Genomic DNA, 17,469 nt, shown 5'->3' with positions numbered 1-17,469 from the left:
ACAGCCATTGTCGAACTGGCACCCAGAGTGCCTCACCCTCTCTTTAAGCTTCAGAGGGGTGGCTGTTATAGTGGCCCGGGGTAAACTTCGGAATTTTGCGTAATATGTCGGGGTTGTATATTGCTGTAAATTGGTTGGGTAGCAATTTGTCGTAATGAAAACTCCAGATTTCCATGTGAATTTTCCCTGGGGATTCATGTTTCAACGTACACACTGTACATCTGGTCCAAACCTATTTTTACAAAAAAGATCCTACTCCTCCATAGTGTGCACACTCGCCGAACAAAATCGCGATTTTCACAATCCGTTCCCTTCATCCCCCATTCGCCAATTCCTCTTTTCCTTGGTTCCCTTTTCCTCTTAAACCCACATCCGTATCGCCATTCCACGTCATCCCCTACTGTTGCTGATCCCGACAGTCGTCCACGGCAGATTTTCCCGGTCGAACATTTTCCACGGCCTAGGGAATTCTTGGTTTTTTTCTGCCACCACAACTCTTTGAGCTGACTCGGCCGAAAAAGCGCGGGAGTTTCTTGCTAACCGCTCCGGCGGTAATAGGGAACGCTCCACCGTGTGGTTCCCTGGCTTTTGTTGCCGGACTGACAATGGACGACCGGTTGACCGTAATTTTCGCCGATGCTAATTCCGACTGTCTTTTATATTCTTCGATTCGGACCACTCGATGAGTCGTCTAGCTCGAGGATTCGGAAATCATCCTTTTCGTGGGTTCAGCTCGGTGCTTTGACACTTCCAGGATCTTGATAGATGTTCATTTTTTGGGAAGAAAGAGAGTTTCTTAGCAACTACGGAATTGTTTAATAAGACTGCATACAGGGTGTCCGTTTTGAAGTAAAAATTATTTCAGATAATACTTATTCTGTTCCGGGAAGACATCTTATGGTGCTCACAAATCTTCTCTAGGTGGACGTCTTCCGAAGCTTCAAGGTGAAATTTAAATGGCACTAAATGACCTAGAATGACCTTGGAAGACGAAAGTATCATAAGTCAGTGAATTTGTCTCGGGATAGGCTACAGAGGTCATCTTGAAATTTCTAAAGGCACGTTCTCTAAGAGGAGATTTGTGAATACCGACGGATGTTCTCCTCAAAACAGAATAATAATAATAGAATGTAATAGAATTTTAATTCGTTTGTTCCATTACATCCGTTCACCGACTGTTGACAGCTGCATGTTTACAAAATGAAATCTGTTGAATACTTTGTGTACAGCAGATGTTTACATGAGACGAGATTTGAGCGTCCGCCAATATTCATCAGGTCCAAACGATAACACACCAAGCTCACAGTTTGTTCCTAACATCCCAGTCAAAAATTCAATTATTCACGTGATCAAGTTATTGTACGACTTTTTCCTGTTTGGCGAACTGAAACTTCTAGCACCGGCAGGTTGATTCGAGTCCGTAATACGAACTTCTCTGAATGAGGGAAATCTCATTTGGGAAATTGAATTCCTATTATGATACGAAGATTGCGAAAACGTTTACACAGGTATATTGCTAATCATGAAGATTGCTTGAAGAATATTCTTAATAAGCGCAACATTCAAACGATTTTTATTTTTTCACCTAGTAGAAGTAAGAAATGAAGATATTTCAAAAGCACCTGAGATCGTAAATTAATACAACGTTGAATATTTTTGTTAAAGTTTCCACATTTGTGAGATATTTTATCTACGTAAAAATTTAATTATGTATCGATTATTGAACAACATTGGACATTATTGAACAATATTTCAATTTAAAAGCATATCTGGATTTTTATTAATATTTTGGTTTCTCTGCAGTTGGTACAGGTATAGTTTGTAACAAAGGAATATTTGGGAATTGTCATAGTCGACGTTTACATCAAATAGCTTTGAACTGTGACGAATATTCGCTCTGCAATATTGCTGACAATAAAACTAACGAATGTCGGACTCGTATATTAAACACCTCGTTCTCGATAGCACGCGTGGTTGACGAATGTTTCGATATTAATTTTCTCGAAAATGAAATGTCGTGCGCAAAAATTTAATTCCGTATTTTGGATATATAATATTTTTGCAGGAAAATTTAGCGTTGCCTGGTTTACACGAAAGTATTCGATTATTGCGAAATTAATGCGTTTAAAATGCGAAATAACTTCTGCGTTGTAATTGAAATATTTCCGGACAACCGAAAATTTCCGTATTGTTGCTCGACCTATTTAACAAGTCTATTTAAAATCGAAATATTATGTGCACGTTGTTAATATTATGTTACGTTGTTATTTAGCCAGCATTATCAGAAAGATATACTTTAATCCAATAAAATTTAAATTTAAAACATAAAAAGCAGTCATTAGTCATTAATGTGTATAGTATTATAAGAACAACAAGATTAAATTATATTTTGTGCGATTTTTACTATAATATATACTGGAGTCAAAAAATATACTCAATAAATTCTCATGAAAACACCTTTACAATTTCAATAATTGTCAAATAAAACATCTAAAATGGATCATTTAGGTTTAGTGTTGAAGACAATTAATTAAATAACTTACAGTGTAGCAAGTATCTCAATTTTCTCCCGAGTTCTACCAACAAATTATTTATTTATTCACAGTATACTTTGATACAACAATAAACTCTAAAGAACAGTGTGCCGACTGTTACGGTCAATTTCACCAGTAAAACTGACACCTATAATCCTCAAAAATATCTTGTTCCATAACAAGGTAATATACACGGATGCAGTAAATTACAATCAACCGAGATTGTGCAAAAGCATACCGTAAATCACAGAAAACCTGGATCCTTGTTTGCCGAACGTGCTCGTAAATCTCTGAATAAACTTCTGCACAGTCGATGGATAATCGCGGATAAAAATTCGATTATTCAACCATTAAGAACACTCTACACCATCGATTTCAGGATTCGAGACCGCGAAAAACAGTTGGCTCACGTCGACATGCACACTTTTTGCTGGACAGATACTTCTGAACAACTGGCGTATCATCATGTGGAAATATGCGACGTAACCGGATATTCTGGACAAAAACAAGAATAAATTATTCCCTAAGTGTATTCTGAATTGGTCTTAAATTGCTAACGAGTCGGACAACATCGATCGTTTTTGTAAAATGATATTTGTTATGTTATATTTTTGATGAGTGGAAAGTCGTCTTTGTGGAAGAAGAATTGTTTGAAGACAATTGTTTATGGGAATCGATTCGAATAATGAGGCTCATTCGCAAAAGGTAAGTGAAACATTTAATGAAAAATACATCATACAGTCCAGTCTGTAATCATGAAGGATTTGTGGGAATGAATGTTGAATTTGAATAAAACATTTCGTGAGAACACTTAGTAACATCTTTTATTACTTGTCGCCACAAATGAGTTGTAAACAAAATTGTAGAAAGCAAGTAGAATGAATAAAATGTATATGCAGGGGTCTCTCATTGTAACAAGGAAAACACACATTGCGTAATGTAGAGCGAAGATGAAGAATTTCAAGAGAATAGTAACAACCCTTAATTAAAAGGGTGGAAAAGGAGCAGCAAAAAATATTGCTCACAATGTACAAGCTTCCCATTTAATCCCAGGAATACGTAGAAAGAAGAATTTCTGCTCAGAATTCTGTGAAATTGTATTTAAACTGCTACTCTGGCAAATGATTCGGTCAATTATCTTTACTTCTGCTTTTACCGGTATTTTTTCAAACGTCAAGATAGAGAATTTTATTTTGTCAACGCTAAAATTTCGTATAGAAAAATTCAAAAGAAATATTACATAAACATTTTGAAAGCAGTATTAGAAAAATTCCCGAATGGCATAAGTGCAGAATATTATTGCTTGTTAAAAATTTGTTGTTTAAAGAGATTTCGTTTCCAATCAAATTTTTAATTTTTAAAAGGTATTAAAAGTGCTTTCCCGAATGAACAATCAAACGACCGAAGATCGTTCAGTCGTGAATTTGTATAGACAGTAGAAAAGGACAGTGTATGATCAGACACAGTAGTATCGATAGCCAAATACCGTCGCCAAATAAAGAATTCCCATCACCATAGGGGAACGGAACCGTGCGCCCTTTCCAAACAAAAGCAAAAAGCAGCTGCACTGTCAAACCAAAAGAACAATTTTGCAGAAAGGAACCACCCGTGGAGCTTCAAACGTGGAAAAAAAAGCCGAACTCGAAAATGTGACAAGAGTAAAACGATTTGTGAAAAGCGGCCGTCGCGTCGCGTCGTCGAACAGAAAACGTGACTGTTGTACATATTTGCAGCAGCCGTACTGTTCGAGGGGTCTTCGGTGTCGCGACATATGGCAAAAGTGGCAGACACTTCGTGCACAAATCCAAATTGAACTGCCTGGCAACGACATTCTGCAACTCTTTTTCCAGTCATTAATTCTAGAAATATTTGTCTTTTGAGCACGATGCTGCTCGAGTACGTTCGTTGAAAAATATTTTATTGGTGTGGTCGTGAACGTTCAAGGCAAAAATTTATGAAGAGTAAATAAGCAACAGAACATAGCAAAAATTGTTAGAAATTATTCATTTGTGTAGAATATTTTGACGGAGTTATTGGTCTAGACCAAATCTATTAAAAATGAATAAATATACTGAAAGATGTCAAAGATGATTACTAGACTGCGGATCTTTATGCATTTATGAAGAAATTGGTTGGGTGAAACATAAAAATTTATACAATTACAGCCTCCATATATATTTCATTAGAAATGAACTAGTATCATAACTTCACTGTTTTAACTTTCAACAGTAAGAACGCTTCCTGAAAAAAACAAACCCTATACTTTACAAAATGTACTTTATAAATCCACTAACTTGTTCACTAACAATGAATCTAAAAATAACGTCGCCCCCTTCGCAATCACGACACGAGATTCCAACCTTGATAGCGAATGATTGAACAAACTTGCGACTTGAAAATGCTGCGAACTGCCTCTAAAACTCCCTGATTCTTTCGAGGCCATGTAAAATCTCGAAGCACGTAGGAAAAAAGTTTCTTTTCTTCCGCAGAAAAAAAACCCGGAGAATAGGTTCACGATAAAACGTTTCAACCTATCATCTGTCGCAAAAAGCAGGAAAATCGTCTTTTTCGGCGTGTGTCTGATCTATCTGTATGGAGTAGATATGTATTATATATGTGCTGTACTTCATAGGAAAGGCTGTAAGAAGTATACGTATATCTTAAGCCGAACCGCCGAAATCTCCTTCCAGGAAATCTATATGCAATAGGTTTTGTATATACTTAATGCGCCATATGAGACAATGCATCGCATTCCGTGGACTTTTGCCTCCTTGTTTTTCGTTCGCCGTCGGAAAAGTGAGGGGGCGATATGTGGAATTCAATATTGAACTCTGCTGCACGAACCTGACCTATTGGACGAACATATAATACACCCACGTCTTATTTTTTATATATTATATCAATGAAATTCCACACTTCAATAGATATCCGACTGCATGATTAAAATTGGCCATATCCGACTGCATGATTAAAATTGGCCATTTCCGACTACATGATTAAAATTGGTCATTTCACTGTCGACGACCAATTGATTGACACTGAAAATATCGAACAGGTCGAAATTATTAATTTCAGATTGTTCATTTCGCTAGTACTGAGATCGGCACTTTTGTACAAAATTATTAATGCACTGACACTCGACTGTCTCCTCAGAGGCATCAGTAAAAATTATTATACAATAATTCATACAGGGTGTCCCAAAAATGTTTCCTTGAAAGGGATAAATCCCAAGATCATTTGAAATAACTTTTTCCTTTGCGAAAATATATTTACGAGGTTTTGTTAAGGAGTAATTAACGAAAAATACGGACTAATCAGAGCGCGGCACCAGTTAGGCTGGGCGTGAATCCATCTGCTGCAGCCGCGCTCTGATTGGCCCGCGTTTTTCATTAATAACTCCTTAACGAAGCCGCGCAGAACATTTTCGCAGAGGAAAGAGTTATGTCAAATGACTAGACAGCGGATCAATATGCAAAATAAAAATTTTCTGCCTGATTTTCAGTCAACGTCATAATACGTTTAATAAGTCGAAAATAATGTAACAGTGTTTTTAAATTCTTCTAATTTTTTCACTGTGTCTAATTACACCTACTAATTTTTGTTATAAATGCATAAAATCCGCTGCCTACAAATGACGTTAGAAACTTATATGAAAAAATAATAAGTGTAAATAAGTTCTCCTAGAATTGTGTGGACAAAATGTTTGTATAAGTTAAGTTTGTTGATGTGTTTTTCAGAGAGGTTTATGCACATGTAGCAAGAAAAGGCGACGAAGGATACCTCGTAGTTTCTGGACAAAGCTTTAAAGACAATTCTTTGCGTGAAATAGCGTGTTTCCTTCGGAGAACTTCAGGTCATTATGGAAAATACAACAGTCTTTTATGCTCTCTGGAATATATTGATCTCCTGAGGGTGATCCACCCCATCTGTAGTAAACTGAAACCGAAGGATCATTGAGGTTCACGGCACTTTAAGACCGCAGATAAAGCATTCTATTTCGTCCCGCATTGATTTGGAAGGCTCTGCCCGACTCACCCGAATAGGCTCAATTTTTACAGGTTTCTTTCATCTTGCACAAGGATCCGTCAGAGCTTCGCCGAATATACAGAAAGAATGTAAACTCACGCGATAGAATCTTTCTCCTTTGCCACTGAATTGGGCCTGGCATCCCATTAAAATTAACGAAATGGCTCTGTCACGAATTTTGTCCAAAAACGCAAGGAAATTTGACACTGTAGAAATATAAATCTATGTAAATTGTATAATGAATATCACTGATTTTTTTAAATATGTAGTTTAAGCCATTGCATTTCTTTAGATTTTCCAGTCTAATTTGAACGTATCAAAATTCACTGTTGTACAACTCAGGCTTGAATTAAAGCTAGTAATAAGTTGTGATATATACCTAGTCTTTGCGGGGCATTACTTGTTTTGATAGCAAAATGGACTAAGCTTACGCGGTATTAAAACAGATTGCAGAGCGAGATAGGAATTAATTTGCTCGCGTGCAACTGAGGTTGGACATGGATGCTAAACTGAAGATTACTGTATAAAGTTTCTTTAAAGCATGAGATACGACTAATTAACAAATAATTTAACATATTTTCGAACTGCGCTGTCTGCTGTAATATCTCGGTATATGTGAAAACTTCACGAACAAAATGTTACTTATATCGTGTACATAATTCCTTCATAGGTAATCCAATGAAAAAACTTTCTTGTTTCTAGTGATTTTTTTATGAGACTAAAATCAACATGTTCTTAACATTTTTCTGATTAAAATGAGACCACACTCGTTTCAATCAGAAGACTGTAACGATAACGTTAACAATAGTTTCATAACTATTTGTAATATTGACGAAGCTAGTCTTTAAATTTTCCAATACACGATTTAACAGTAAAAAAATAATTCACCCGAAATTATGTCACGTTTGGTATCCATTTAATCAGAAAAAGGCCACAAATATTTCGATAAAATTTCGACAAAAAACAACAAAAGCGCTTTATAATTGGATTAGTACGCGAGAATAGATCGTTCCTCATTTCGTTGGAGATTTAGACTGGGAGATCCGCGCAGCTAAAAGAACTGACAGATACAATTCCCTTTTAATGAAGGAGTTGAATCGAATTTAATTTTCCCCGTCCGCGTAGAACAACGCGTTTACGTAGCGCTCGTAAAAGCGTTCTGCTTTTCCTCCGTTACAATTTTTTCCGCGGCGTGTAAGCAGTTAAACCCCGGGTTACACGAGAGTTTCCTTTTTTTTATGGAGCTGTTACAACCGCTGGAGACGTGTCAAACACAGTCGCAGCTTTATGCGCCATTAGTGAAAATAATTTGCAATGAGTTACGATTGAACGCGCACGCCTTCGAATCGGCCTTTAATGGGCCATTCGTTCGCGGGATGAGAATGTTCGATTTAATCCTTCCCCGAGAGCGTCCGCTCGTTCGTTCGCTGTTTGCTCCGGCATTTTCTCTCTTAACGTTTTTTCATTTTTTATCCCCGGTTGCAGCGCATTAGCTAATTTGTGTGCGATCTCCGGTGCGGTGGAGCGCGCCGTGATAACTGACGCGTTTATCGAAATTTTCTTCGACAAGGGGAAGAAACACCGCGTTATATAATTCAAGACGATGATGTCCGGATACGCTACACCCCTAATGGAATGTCTATTCTTCTTTTTATTGATCTGACTGCGTCGACGAACGAAAACAACGACCATGACATCGGAAAGGTTAAACGGTTATGGAAATCGCCGTAGCGTAGGCCCGACAAGAATCTTCTAATGTTCGTTCCCATTAGCACGATCGGAAATAACCGAACCAGCTGCCTATTAGCAGGCGTAAAATTGAATCGGTGATGAACTTCTCGATTTTTCACTCTCCTCGAACGTTTCACTCTCTGAACGCGGAAGGAAACAATTACCGAAGACGCAGAAACGACGAGCACTCCTTACAGATTGGATTCCGTCGCGCAATCGTTACAGAGTAAATAATGAAAGCGTTAATCATTCGCGCAATTTGCTTTTGAAATTGTCTCGTCAAGTTGCGAATCAAGGGTCGAAAGAGTTTTGGAACTATGCGAGAGGTTCTTTTTTAAACATGTACCATGCAACTTATTTATAAAATGTTCTCGTATTAGTTCCGAGATGAGAATGGATCGAACAAGTTTTCGAAAGTAGCTCTAGTTTGCATAGAACTTATGAAACATGATAATGTCAATTTTTCTGTAACAAGATATTTCGTTCATCAATTTTAAAACAGTTCAGAACCATCGTAAACAACATGGGACAAATTTCTCTCTTGAAATTAATGAATGAAACATTATGAATGGTGCAATTTATTTCTAAATATGTTCTAATGGATGTTTTAATAGAAGACACTAGTTAAAAATATTGTAGCCAAGATCAAACCGCTCCAATTAAATAATGATTTTAAGAAAATCACCTTATTAAATAATAAAATGATAAAATTATTGGGATTATAGTAATTCGTAGATTTATTCATACACTTTCCAAATAGTGTATACAGTATTATGTCACAAATAGGACAATTTTTAAAGAAATCGTGTTTTATAATTCTTTCAAAACTAATTCAATATTTCTTGAAGTAATGTATTATTCATTGCTAATAGTTGTAGGAATGTTACAATAAAGGAGGAAGTTTAACGTTCAATATAAATATTTTTGTTAACTACAGCGTCGTATTGGAAGATGAGAGATTACACTTACAAAGAAACAAAGTTTAATCTACCAAAAATATATACAGGGTGAGTCACCAAACGTTACCACCTCAAATATCTTTGTTGTTTCTAAAGATACGTAAAATATGGTAAGGACAAAGTTGAATGGTACAATGGGGCTGACACGATGCAAAAAAAAAATTTTGTTTTTATGTCATTTTTTCAGAGATATGAAGGTGACCTTCATTTTTTTAAATGGAATGAGGTATTTTTTAATACATCAATCGATGCAGCTGGACATTCGTTATAATAAAGTACTAACCTATGTATGTCGAAAAGTTATTAGTTCAGGAGATATTTCAATTTAAATAACTCTAAAATACCATTACTGTCGTACTACGACGTCAGTGTTTACTTACTTATGTAACGTCTTATCACGACAGTAATGGTGTTTTAGAGTTATTTAAATTGAAATATCTCCTGAACTAATAACTTTTCGACATACATAGGTTAGTACTTTATTATAACGAATGTCCAGCTGCATCGATTGATGTATTAAAAAATACCTCATTCCATTTAAAAAAATGAAGGTCACCTTCATATCTCTAGAAAAAATTACATAAAAACAAAATTTTTTTTTTGCATCGTGTCAGCACCATTGTACCATTCAACTTTGTCCTTACCATATTTTACGTATCTTTAGAAACAACAAAGATATTTGAGGTGGTAACGTTTGGTGACTCACCCTGTATAATCTAGATTTTATACTTTCACTAAATGCTTTAAACCATATGAACATTTCATATAAAGAACATTATCATTCCTTATTTCTAATACCAGAAAAAATTGTTTATAAATTCATTATACTATACGAAACACCTGATTAGAACTATCTTAAAGTTATTCCATAAGAAATACAAATTTTATTTCACATTTTTGTAAGATGAAGCACAGAAACAATCACAAACATTAATCTTCTGTATACAATACTACAGAGTGCCTCAAAAATGTACATTCTGTATAGCTTGTAGAAAATGAAGAAAAAGGTGCATAGAATACCAATATAGTTGTGATTAAGTTTCAGTACTTTACCTACGAAAAACATGTAAAAATCGTGTCACTGATGGAACCACGTTTCATTTTCTAAAAGATAACATTCCTGTTAACATCAATTTCTTCCCCGCTTTCTCACAGAACATTCGCCACCGAGATTGCGTTTCGAATTTTTCGAACGCATTCAAATTCCACGCGGAAAAAGACAATGAAACTTCTATCATTCCGCTAAAGAAGAATCTACACAGAAATATCTGGCAGAAAAGTATGCCGGCGTTCTTCCGCGGCGGCGAGTCCTGGCAACTGAAAACTCTCAAAGTTCTCTAACTCTAGTGTAAAACAACGTATCAGCACAGTGAATCGGAATGCAAACTGAAATCATGCTCGCCCGCGAAACAAGCTACTGGGAACACAGAGAGGAAAGGAACGGAAATGGATCCGTCGGATACGGTGATAAAAGAAATTCTATTTTCGATAACAAATCTCCCCCTAATCACACGCACACACAGACAACACAGCCGATCGACAACAACACCTCTACTGACCGTGTTCGAAACAAAACTCTGTGACCGTGTTGAATCATCTGTTCTTGTGTTGGCTAAGTTTACACGGATCTATTACAACGCAATAACTTCAGTGAAAAGCACGGAACGAAATAATTCAATTAGGCAGGGCTAGAACTATATCTCTCTCTCGCACACACTCTCTTTCTCGCTTTCTCTCTTTCTATGAACATATAACAACACCACTCGAGTACCGCTACTGATCTATGGATCTCTAATAGTGTTACACCACATGTACGTAGCGATTACGTGTCCGTGAAACATTGTCCGCTAAAGACTTACCAACGAAGAACCCATTATACCTACGAACTGAATTGTATCGGCTGTCGAAGATGTGCCTAGAACATATCGTACAATCCGTTCAGTGAACAATCATTACCTTGTCGCGCGAATTTCTTGTTCGTTCTACTTTCTAGGGTACGGCACGACGATTCCCGTCGCGTCACGTCGCAACACCGACCTATGTTTTGCTTTTCGCGAACAGATTTCGGTCATCCTCCATGATTAACGCAGCCAGAAATGATACTACCGCAGCCATACGTGGTTTCCATAGTTCCATAGAATAATACTATGTGAGCTGGAATCTCGCCTCGACTTCGCGTACGCGTATCCCGTTAAAATTACATACTTCAAGAATTTCGCTTTCCATCTCCCGACGGTGCTCGAGCAGATAATTGTAAGTAGGTTGCTTTGGTTTGCTTATTGATTCAAATACAGCTTCATTGTGAACATATCTATTTAGTTTTAAATCCTTTTAAAATTGCATACTTGAAGAATTAGGTTTTCCAACGCCCGTCGATGCTCAAAGAAATAATTCTAACAGTCAATGTTGCTACGGTTAATTCTGAAATTATTTAAATTCAGTATTCCATGATGATTGAGTTTATTTAGCTGAAAGCGAGATGTTTCAAAATTTTGTACTCTGAGTATTCCCCGTATTATTTTTCTTATATTAATATTATCTGCGTATGCCGTTGTAGTTAATTTTATTTAACTGAACACTTACAAGTGTCTCGAAAAATTTTATACCCTGATAATTCCCTGTAGTATTTTCAGTGTCGCCAGATCAGGATTTGTGTCCCCACTCTATTGGGCTAGCGAGAAAGTAATTTCGGTATTTTAAGAGCCCTGATTTTTTATTCAAGCAATGAACTTTAATGAATAAGATATTTTTCCTTCCATTCGATGATCTTTTGCCAAAAAGAACAAATAAGAAAATATTTTATTGATTAAAGTTCATCGCTTGAATAAAGAAATTCGGTTTTATTTCACTTTAAAATACCGAAATTACTTTCTTGCCAACCCAATAGCTTCCCCTTCTACTGGTCCAACTTTTCCCCTCAATTCGTGGTCCCTCCCTTCATCTGGCGACACAGATTATTTTTCTTATATTCATATTATCTGTATATCGGTGTACCATTGTAAATTTTAGTTAGCTGAAAAATTGACATGTCTCAAAATTTTATACCGTGAGTATTCCCTGTATTATTTTTATTATATTAATATTATCTGTATATGAATTCAATGTGCAGAGGATGATAGGTCTAAAGTGTTGATGCTTTTTGTCTGCAGTTCCGCGAACGCGAAAATTATGTATTTCCGTTAGCTAGTGAATCTTAGCTAGTGAAATTCTTGTTCCGAGGGATTTACGTGTACAGAGTTCTCCATTAACTGTTGCAGTCGCATCTCGGTAAGTTGAATTTCAAAGGAAATACTAAAACCTCCGTGTTGTAGAAGTTTCGTATTATCGAAGTTTTCCAGAACGAGAGGTTTAACAAACGGAAATTCGACTTACAGAGTCTTTGTACCGGGTAAACACCGAATTGTACAGACTAACTGGGGACAAAGAAATTTAACTTTTAAAGACCAATCATTGATTTTGGATGAAATAAAACACGTTTTACAAGTGAGCAAGTTATACGAACTAGTGGAGAATCATTCATAAATTGTTTGCAGAAATGAATGTTAATACACATCACTTTGAACATTTATTCTGATAAATTAATTTTTCTTTCAATCAACAGTTATTATTTCACTATTTTCGTCCATTAGTCAACTATTATGAAATTTTTGTTTTCAAGGGTATCTGAAGGAGGTATTGTACTAATTCAGTTATAAAACTTTTTGGTGCCCAATGATTTTTCTATGAAACTTTCAACGACACATCGTGACACTGATTAAAATGACGCGAAACATGACACCACTTCGATCACATTTGCTTGTTCAATACGAGATACAGTGGAACGTCGATTATCCAAACCGAATCTGAATTCTCCTTGCACACTTTCACATATATCCAGAGATTACTGCAATGTCTTTTGAATGTTGACACATCTAAAGTTGGGATTATCAACCAAAATTGCAATTGATTAATTGTGAAGGAAAGAAATGAAGTTGTGAATCTAATATCAGTACCTTTCTGTTTTCCAGTGTGATTCCCTTGCCATAGATCTTGAAAGCAGAAACCGATGAACATTATTGTGACATCAAGGGACGATACTACCCGTGTGGTAGGCGGTACTTTTAACACTTGCTTTAAAGGTGAGAAAAACTTCTAATGTTTCACGGTGGACGTCACAGAGACGGTATCGGCTCCCTTGACGTCCCAGCAATGTCGATTACAGCTACTGCTCTTAAGGCCTCCAGACGAGAAAATCATCCCCTATTATTTCTCAAAACTTAGATGTACTAATTAACTCGTATCCCTCGCGATCAATCAATTATAAATTTATTTGTATCAGAAACTTCCAACGAAATGTGTATTCCAGTTTGTGTTATTTATTCAGTGTATTTTTTCTTTTATCAACTCTCTACACAACTATACAAAGTTCTCATAATTTAATCTTCTAACCTTTTACTCCCCTTATTAGAGATTTATTAATTGTATGATGCAGTGAATGCATAGAATATGATGAAGAATATTTCAACAGAAAAATGTATTTTGGTTGTTTATAAATATGGAATAATTAAAATACTTAGAGAGCGTGATGAATAGATAATGGATTTCTATTCATTTATTTGTTTATTATCAAATTGAGAATTTCAATGTAATACTTTCACCTTAGTAAAATGACAAACGAAAGACAAAAATCTTGATTTGATTCCTGCGCCTCGTAATTTTCATTCTGCAGAAAGATCCAACGTCTGATGATTAATCGCCGAAACTTATGCAAAGAAATAAGATCTATTCGAATTCCCCAGTCTCAAAACTGAGAGAACTCGACCTTCAAGATTGTCGGATATTCAAATATATAAATCATTCGACCTCGCGAACTTTCGGCACAAAAGTTTCCACACAATTAATGTTATTTCGCGTTCTTGGAACGACTGTTTCGCGAAAGACTGCACCGAAATAATTACAAAACCCTAACCCAGATACCCATGGAGCTGGATTTCCCTAACTGGACTGTTCGCTGCGCCTGCAGATTTGCACGATTCCGAAAGTTGAATTAATAATCCGCCTACGTGTGTTAGAAGAGATTCGTTAAGGCAGTAACAAGTGCGCTTTGTGGTTCCGTGCTGTTGTGAGCGTTTGAGATTTAAAGGACGTTTAATTAAAAATCTGAAAGCGACTGACATTTTTCAAGACCTTCCACATTAACCGGCTCAACTGTACGGGGTGTCCCAAAAATGAATTTCATTGAAGAGGGTGATTCCTGAAGCCATTTCAAATAGCATTTCTTTTGCGAAAATATTCTCCGCGGCTTTATTGAGGAATTATTCACGAAAGACACACAAGCATCCGTGATCTAGGAAGAATTTTTCAACCTGTACGATGAAGATCACGTACAACCGACTCCGATATATCAATTTCATCAATGCCAGGTATTGATCTTTCGCTCGCTCAGTATTCCACACCATAGAACAACGTCTCATTCAAGAGAACATGACAGCGGTCGCCGATGAAAAATTTGTTTGGCCAACGTCCGAGATAGAACACGTGGGAAGAATACGAGGTCTTCTTTAAGCTTTACTGTAGGACCTACTTTTCTGAGAACTTAGTCTTAATTTCTTGCTCGAACCTTTCACTTAGGCGTTCCTTTGACGCCGGCACGGAACTTTAGAGAGTGTAATTATTAATCAGGGAAATATTTCATTCAATTTTCTTCCACGATATGCCTATGCGCATAATTTTTAATTACATCTACGGGGCAAACTTTAGTTTGGCATAGTAAGGAAATTATAATATTTATACTTTATCTTCACTTCAAAATTGATTTAGACCACTATTATTTATAAAATTGATCACTATTGTTAAAGAGCGAAAGAAAATATTACATGTGTAACATTGAAAAAATTTGAAACATTTTCCTCAAAAAATTATGAAGCACCACATCACACAGATGTAAATATTCGTATACTTTTATTGTGCAGCTGCACTTCACTAAAAAGATACATAAAAAAACCACATTTCGCTTGTTCTAGCATAAGTTTACTGTCCGAAGAGGCAAGCACGAGGTCTGGGTTTGGTTTGGTCAAAGGATTAAAAGGAACGTTTGCGTAGCCATGATAAACCGACAAACCGAGATCCTAACTCCACCATTCGCATACCTGAAAATGTAAATTCTAAAACCTGCAGCTGAGTGCTACGTGCTTGACTTCCACTTTCCGCTGGCTTGCCAAAATTTATGACGACCTGTTTCAAATTTTTTCCTTCTCGTCGCTGATTCAAAGCTCTCCTACTAGCAATTATGCTAAGTTTATTGAAAGTCGGATATAGAAGAGTCGGTAAAGATAGAATCAGTGATTGTCTCGAGTATCACTATAACTCTAAAGTCAATCAATTTCACCATCTCTCATTAGTGTCTTACAAAAATTTATTTGAAAATGCTGCGAAGTATCGTTAGAGTTTCTGCATCTTTGCTAATTTCGATACAACGAGAATAAAAGAATTATTAATATTTTAATACGTTAATGGTATGATACTATTACTAGGTTGCGGATTTCTATGAAAAATGAAAATTGTGCAAGTCAATTGTAAGAAACAGAAGTTAAATATAAATGCAATTTCCTCTGTTAATCATTTTAATAGATCGAGAATAGTATAACAATATCATTCAATTCTTCTAATTTCTTTACAGTTTTATTTTACACCAATTTTTATCATAAATGCGTAACATCCCCAGTATAATTATTACATTTCGAAGTAATGCATTAATTGGATTAAACCATTCATAGATGCGATCAGCAGATGATTTCAATAATACATTGTTTCCGTGAAATGCGATAAATTTATGGATGTGTCATCATATTCTGTCCATTAAGCCGGACAGGAATAGAACAGGTATTACACAATATTATATATCAACAGCCGACTAAAATCCATTGAAGTAAATTAATATTTCAATGCCTCTCTTTGGTTGAACATGAAAATAACTTTTTAATATGTCTTATGACAAAGGAAATTAAAAAATTAAAAACTGCAAATGCTAAAAGATAAAACAGCGCGAGATTTTGAATTCTCATTCTCGTTTTCTACTTATATATTTTCAAAAAATTTGTTATAAAGAAGTGATTTTTCAAAACATATTCTTTGTTTGAACACTCGTTTGAATACTCTGGCCAACTGAAAATGTACTACTAGCAGTTCAGATAAACATGCTATCGCAGATAATAATGCCATCATTCCATATAAATCGTAAAATAACATTTATCCGCAGCCAGCTCAGGTTCAATTTATTCAATACAATTATACAACAGGATTGAAAACCAATTAAATCTCTGTCAGATACTTTGTGTTGCATCGTTTAATGCATCTGTCCCGAGATACAGAGTCCAAATTGACAAACAAGGGAATAATAAATAAATCAATGTCCACTTAACTAGCATGAACATTTCACAGGCTTAAAACTGCGGAAAAGTATTCCGTTCAATCAAGTTGCTAATATTTCAATCCTTTATATTCTGAAATATCATAATAATTTTACGCTGCTACCTTTCTTCGTAAAAAACAATCAATATCTATTAGTATCTTATTAATAATTAATGAAAAAATGTATATTCTCAATTTTCATTCAACTTTAATACTTTTATGCTTGCAATTGCCAGTTATTATACAGATGTTTTTGAACTACAGAAATTTTACACTAAGATGTAAAATTTTACGTGGCAATTATGAGAAAAGTTCCATTTCCTTAATAAGTTACAAACACTATTAAAATGTCTGGCGCAATTGAAATTGTTTGACAATTAGAACTTAACGCAGCAATAACGTCGCCAATTCTCAAAGGAGAGTAGACAATAGAAAACATTCTAGTTCTACAAATGCATTGCCATTAGCAAAGCTGAAACGTTCAATGAAATTTACGACGATTTTTAAATTCGAAGTAATGATTATAAATTTAACGCGGCAAGAGTTACCATCGAAAGTTTTTATCGACTCCCACTGTTCACGCGATTGACCTAATTTATTTAGCCACAAGCTGCTAGAAAATAATATACGACACAAAACTCCACCCACGTGCTTCTTTTTATTTCCTCGTCTCACGGCCGTCCTATACACGGTGCACAAAATAACTCGATCACCTTCAATTTCTCTTAAGCAAGTTACAGTTAGGAGCAAAACTGATCACACACACTTTACATCAGAATAACTTTTTCTAGAATTGACCAAACAACTTCAATTTCTTTATAAGGCTAGAA

General features: G+C 35.7%; 1 protein-coding gene across 5 annotated transcripts in view; it reads right to left on the bottom strand.

Moving 5' to 3' along the window:
- Positions 1 to 17,469, bottom strand: part of Alpha-catr (alpha-catenin related) — a 126,350-nt gene that overhangs the window by 92,345 nt on the left and 16,536 nt on the right. Inside the window, exon 2 of one of the 5 annotated variants that reach the window (XM_076437461.1) lies at positions 11,110 to 11,165. The exons of the other annotated variants lie outside the window; for them this stretch is intronic. Coding sequence (XP_076293576.1) covers positions 11,110 to 11,124 — 15 coding nt within the window. The 5' untranslated portion in view covers positions 11,125 to 11,165. The remainder of the gene's footprint in view (positions 1 to 11,109; positions 11,166 to 17,469) is intronic. 5 annotated transcript variants of the gene reach the window in all.

This window comes from Lasioglossum baleicum, chromosome 13 (assembly GCF_051020765.1).
Source record: "Lasioglossum baleicum chromosome 13, iyLasBale1, whole genome shotgun sequence".
NCBI lineage: Eukaryota > Metazoa > Arthropoda > Insecta > Hymenoptera > Halictidae > Lasioglossum > Lasioglossum baleicum.
The sequence above is the reverse complement of the archived record's forward strand: the minus strand, read 5'-3'. Positions and strand labels throughout refer to the sequence as shown.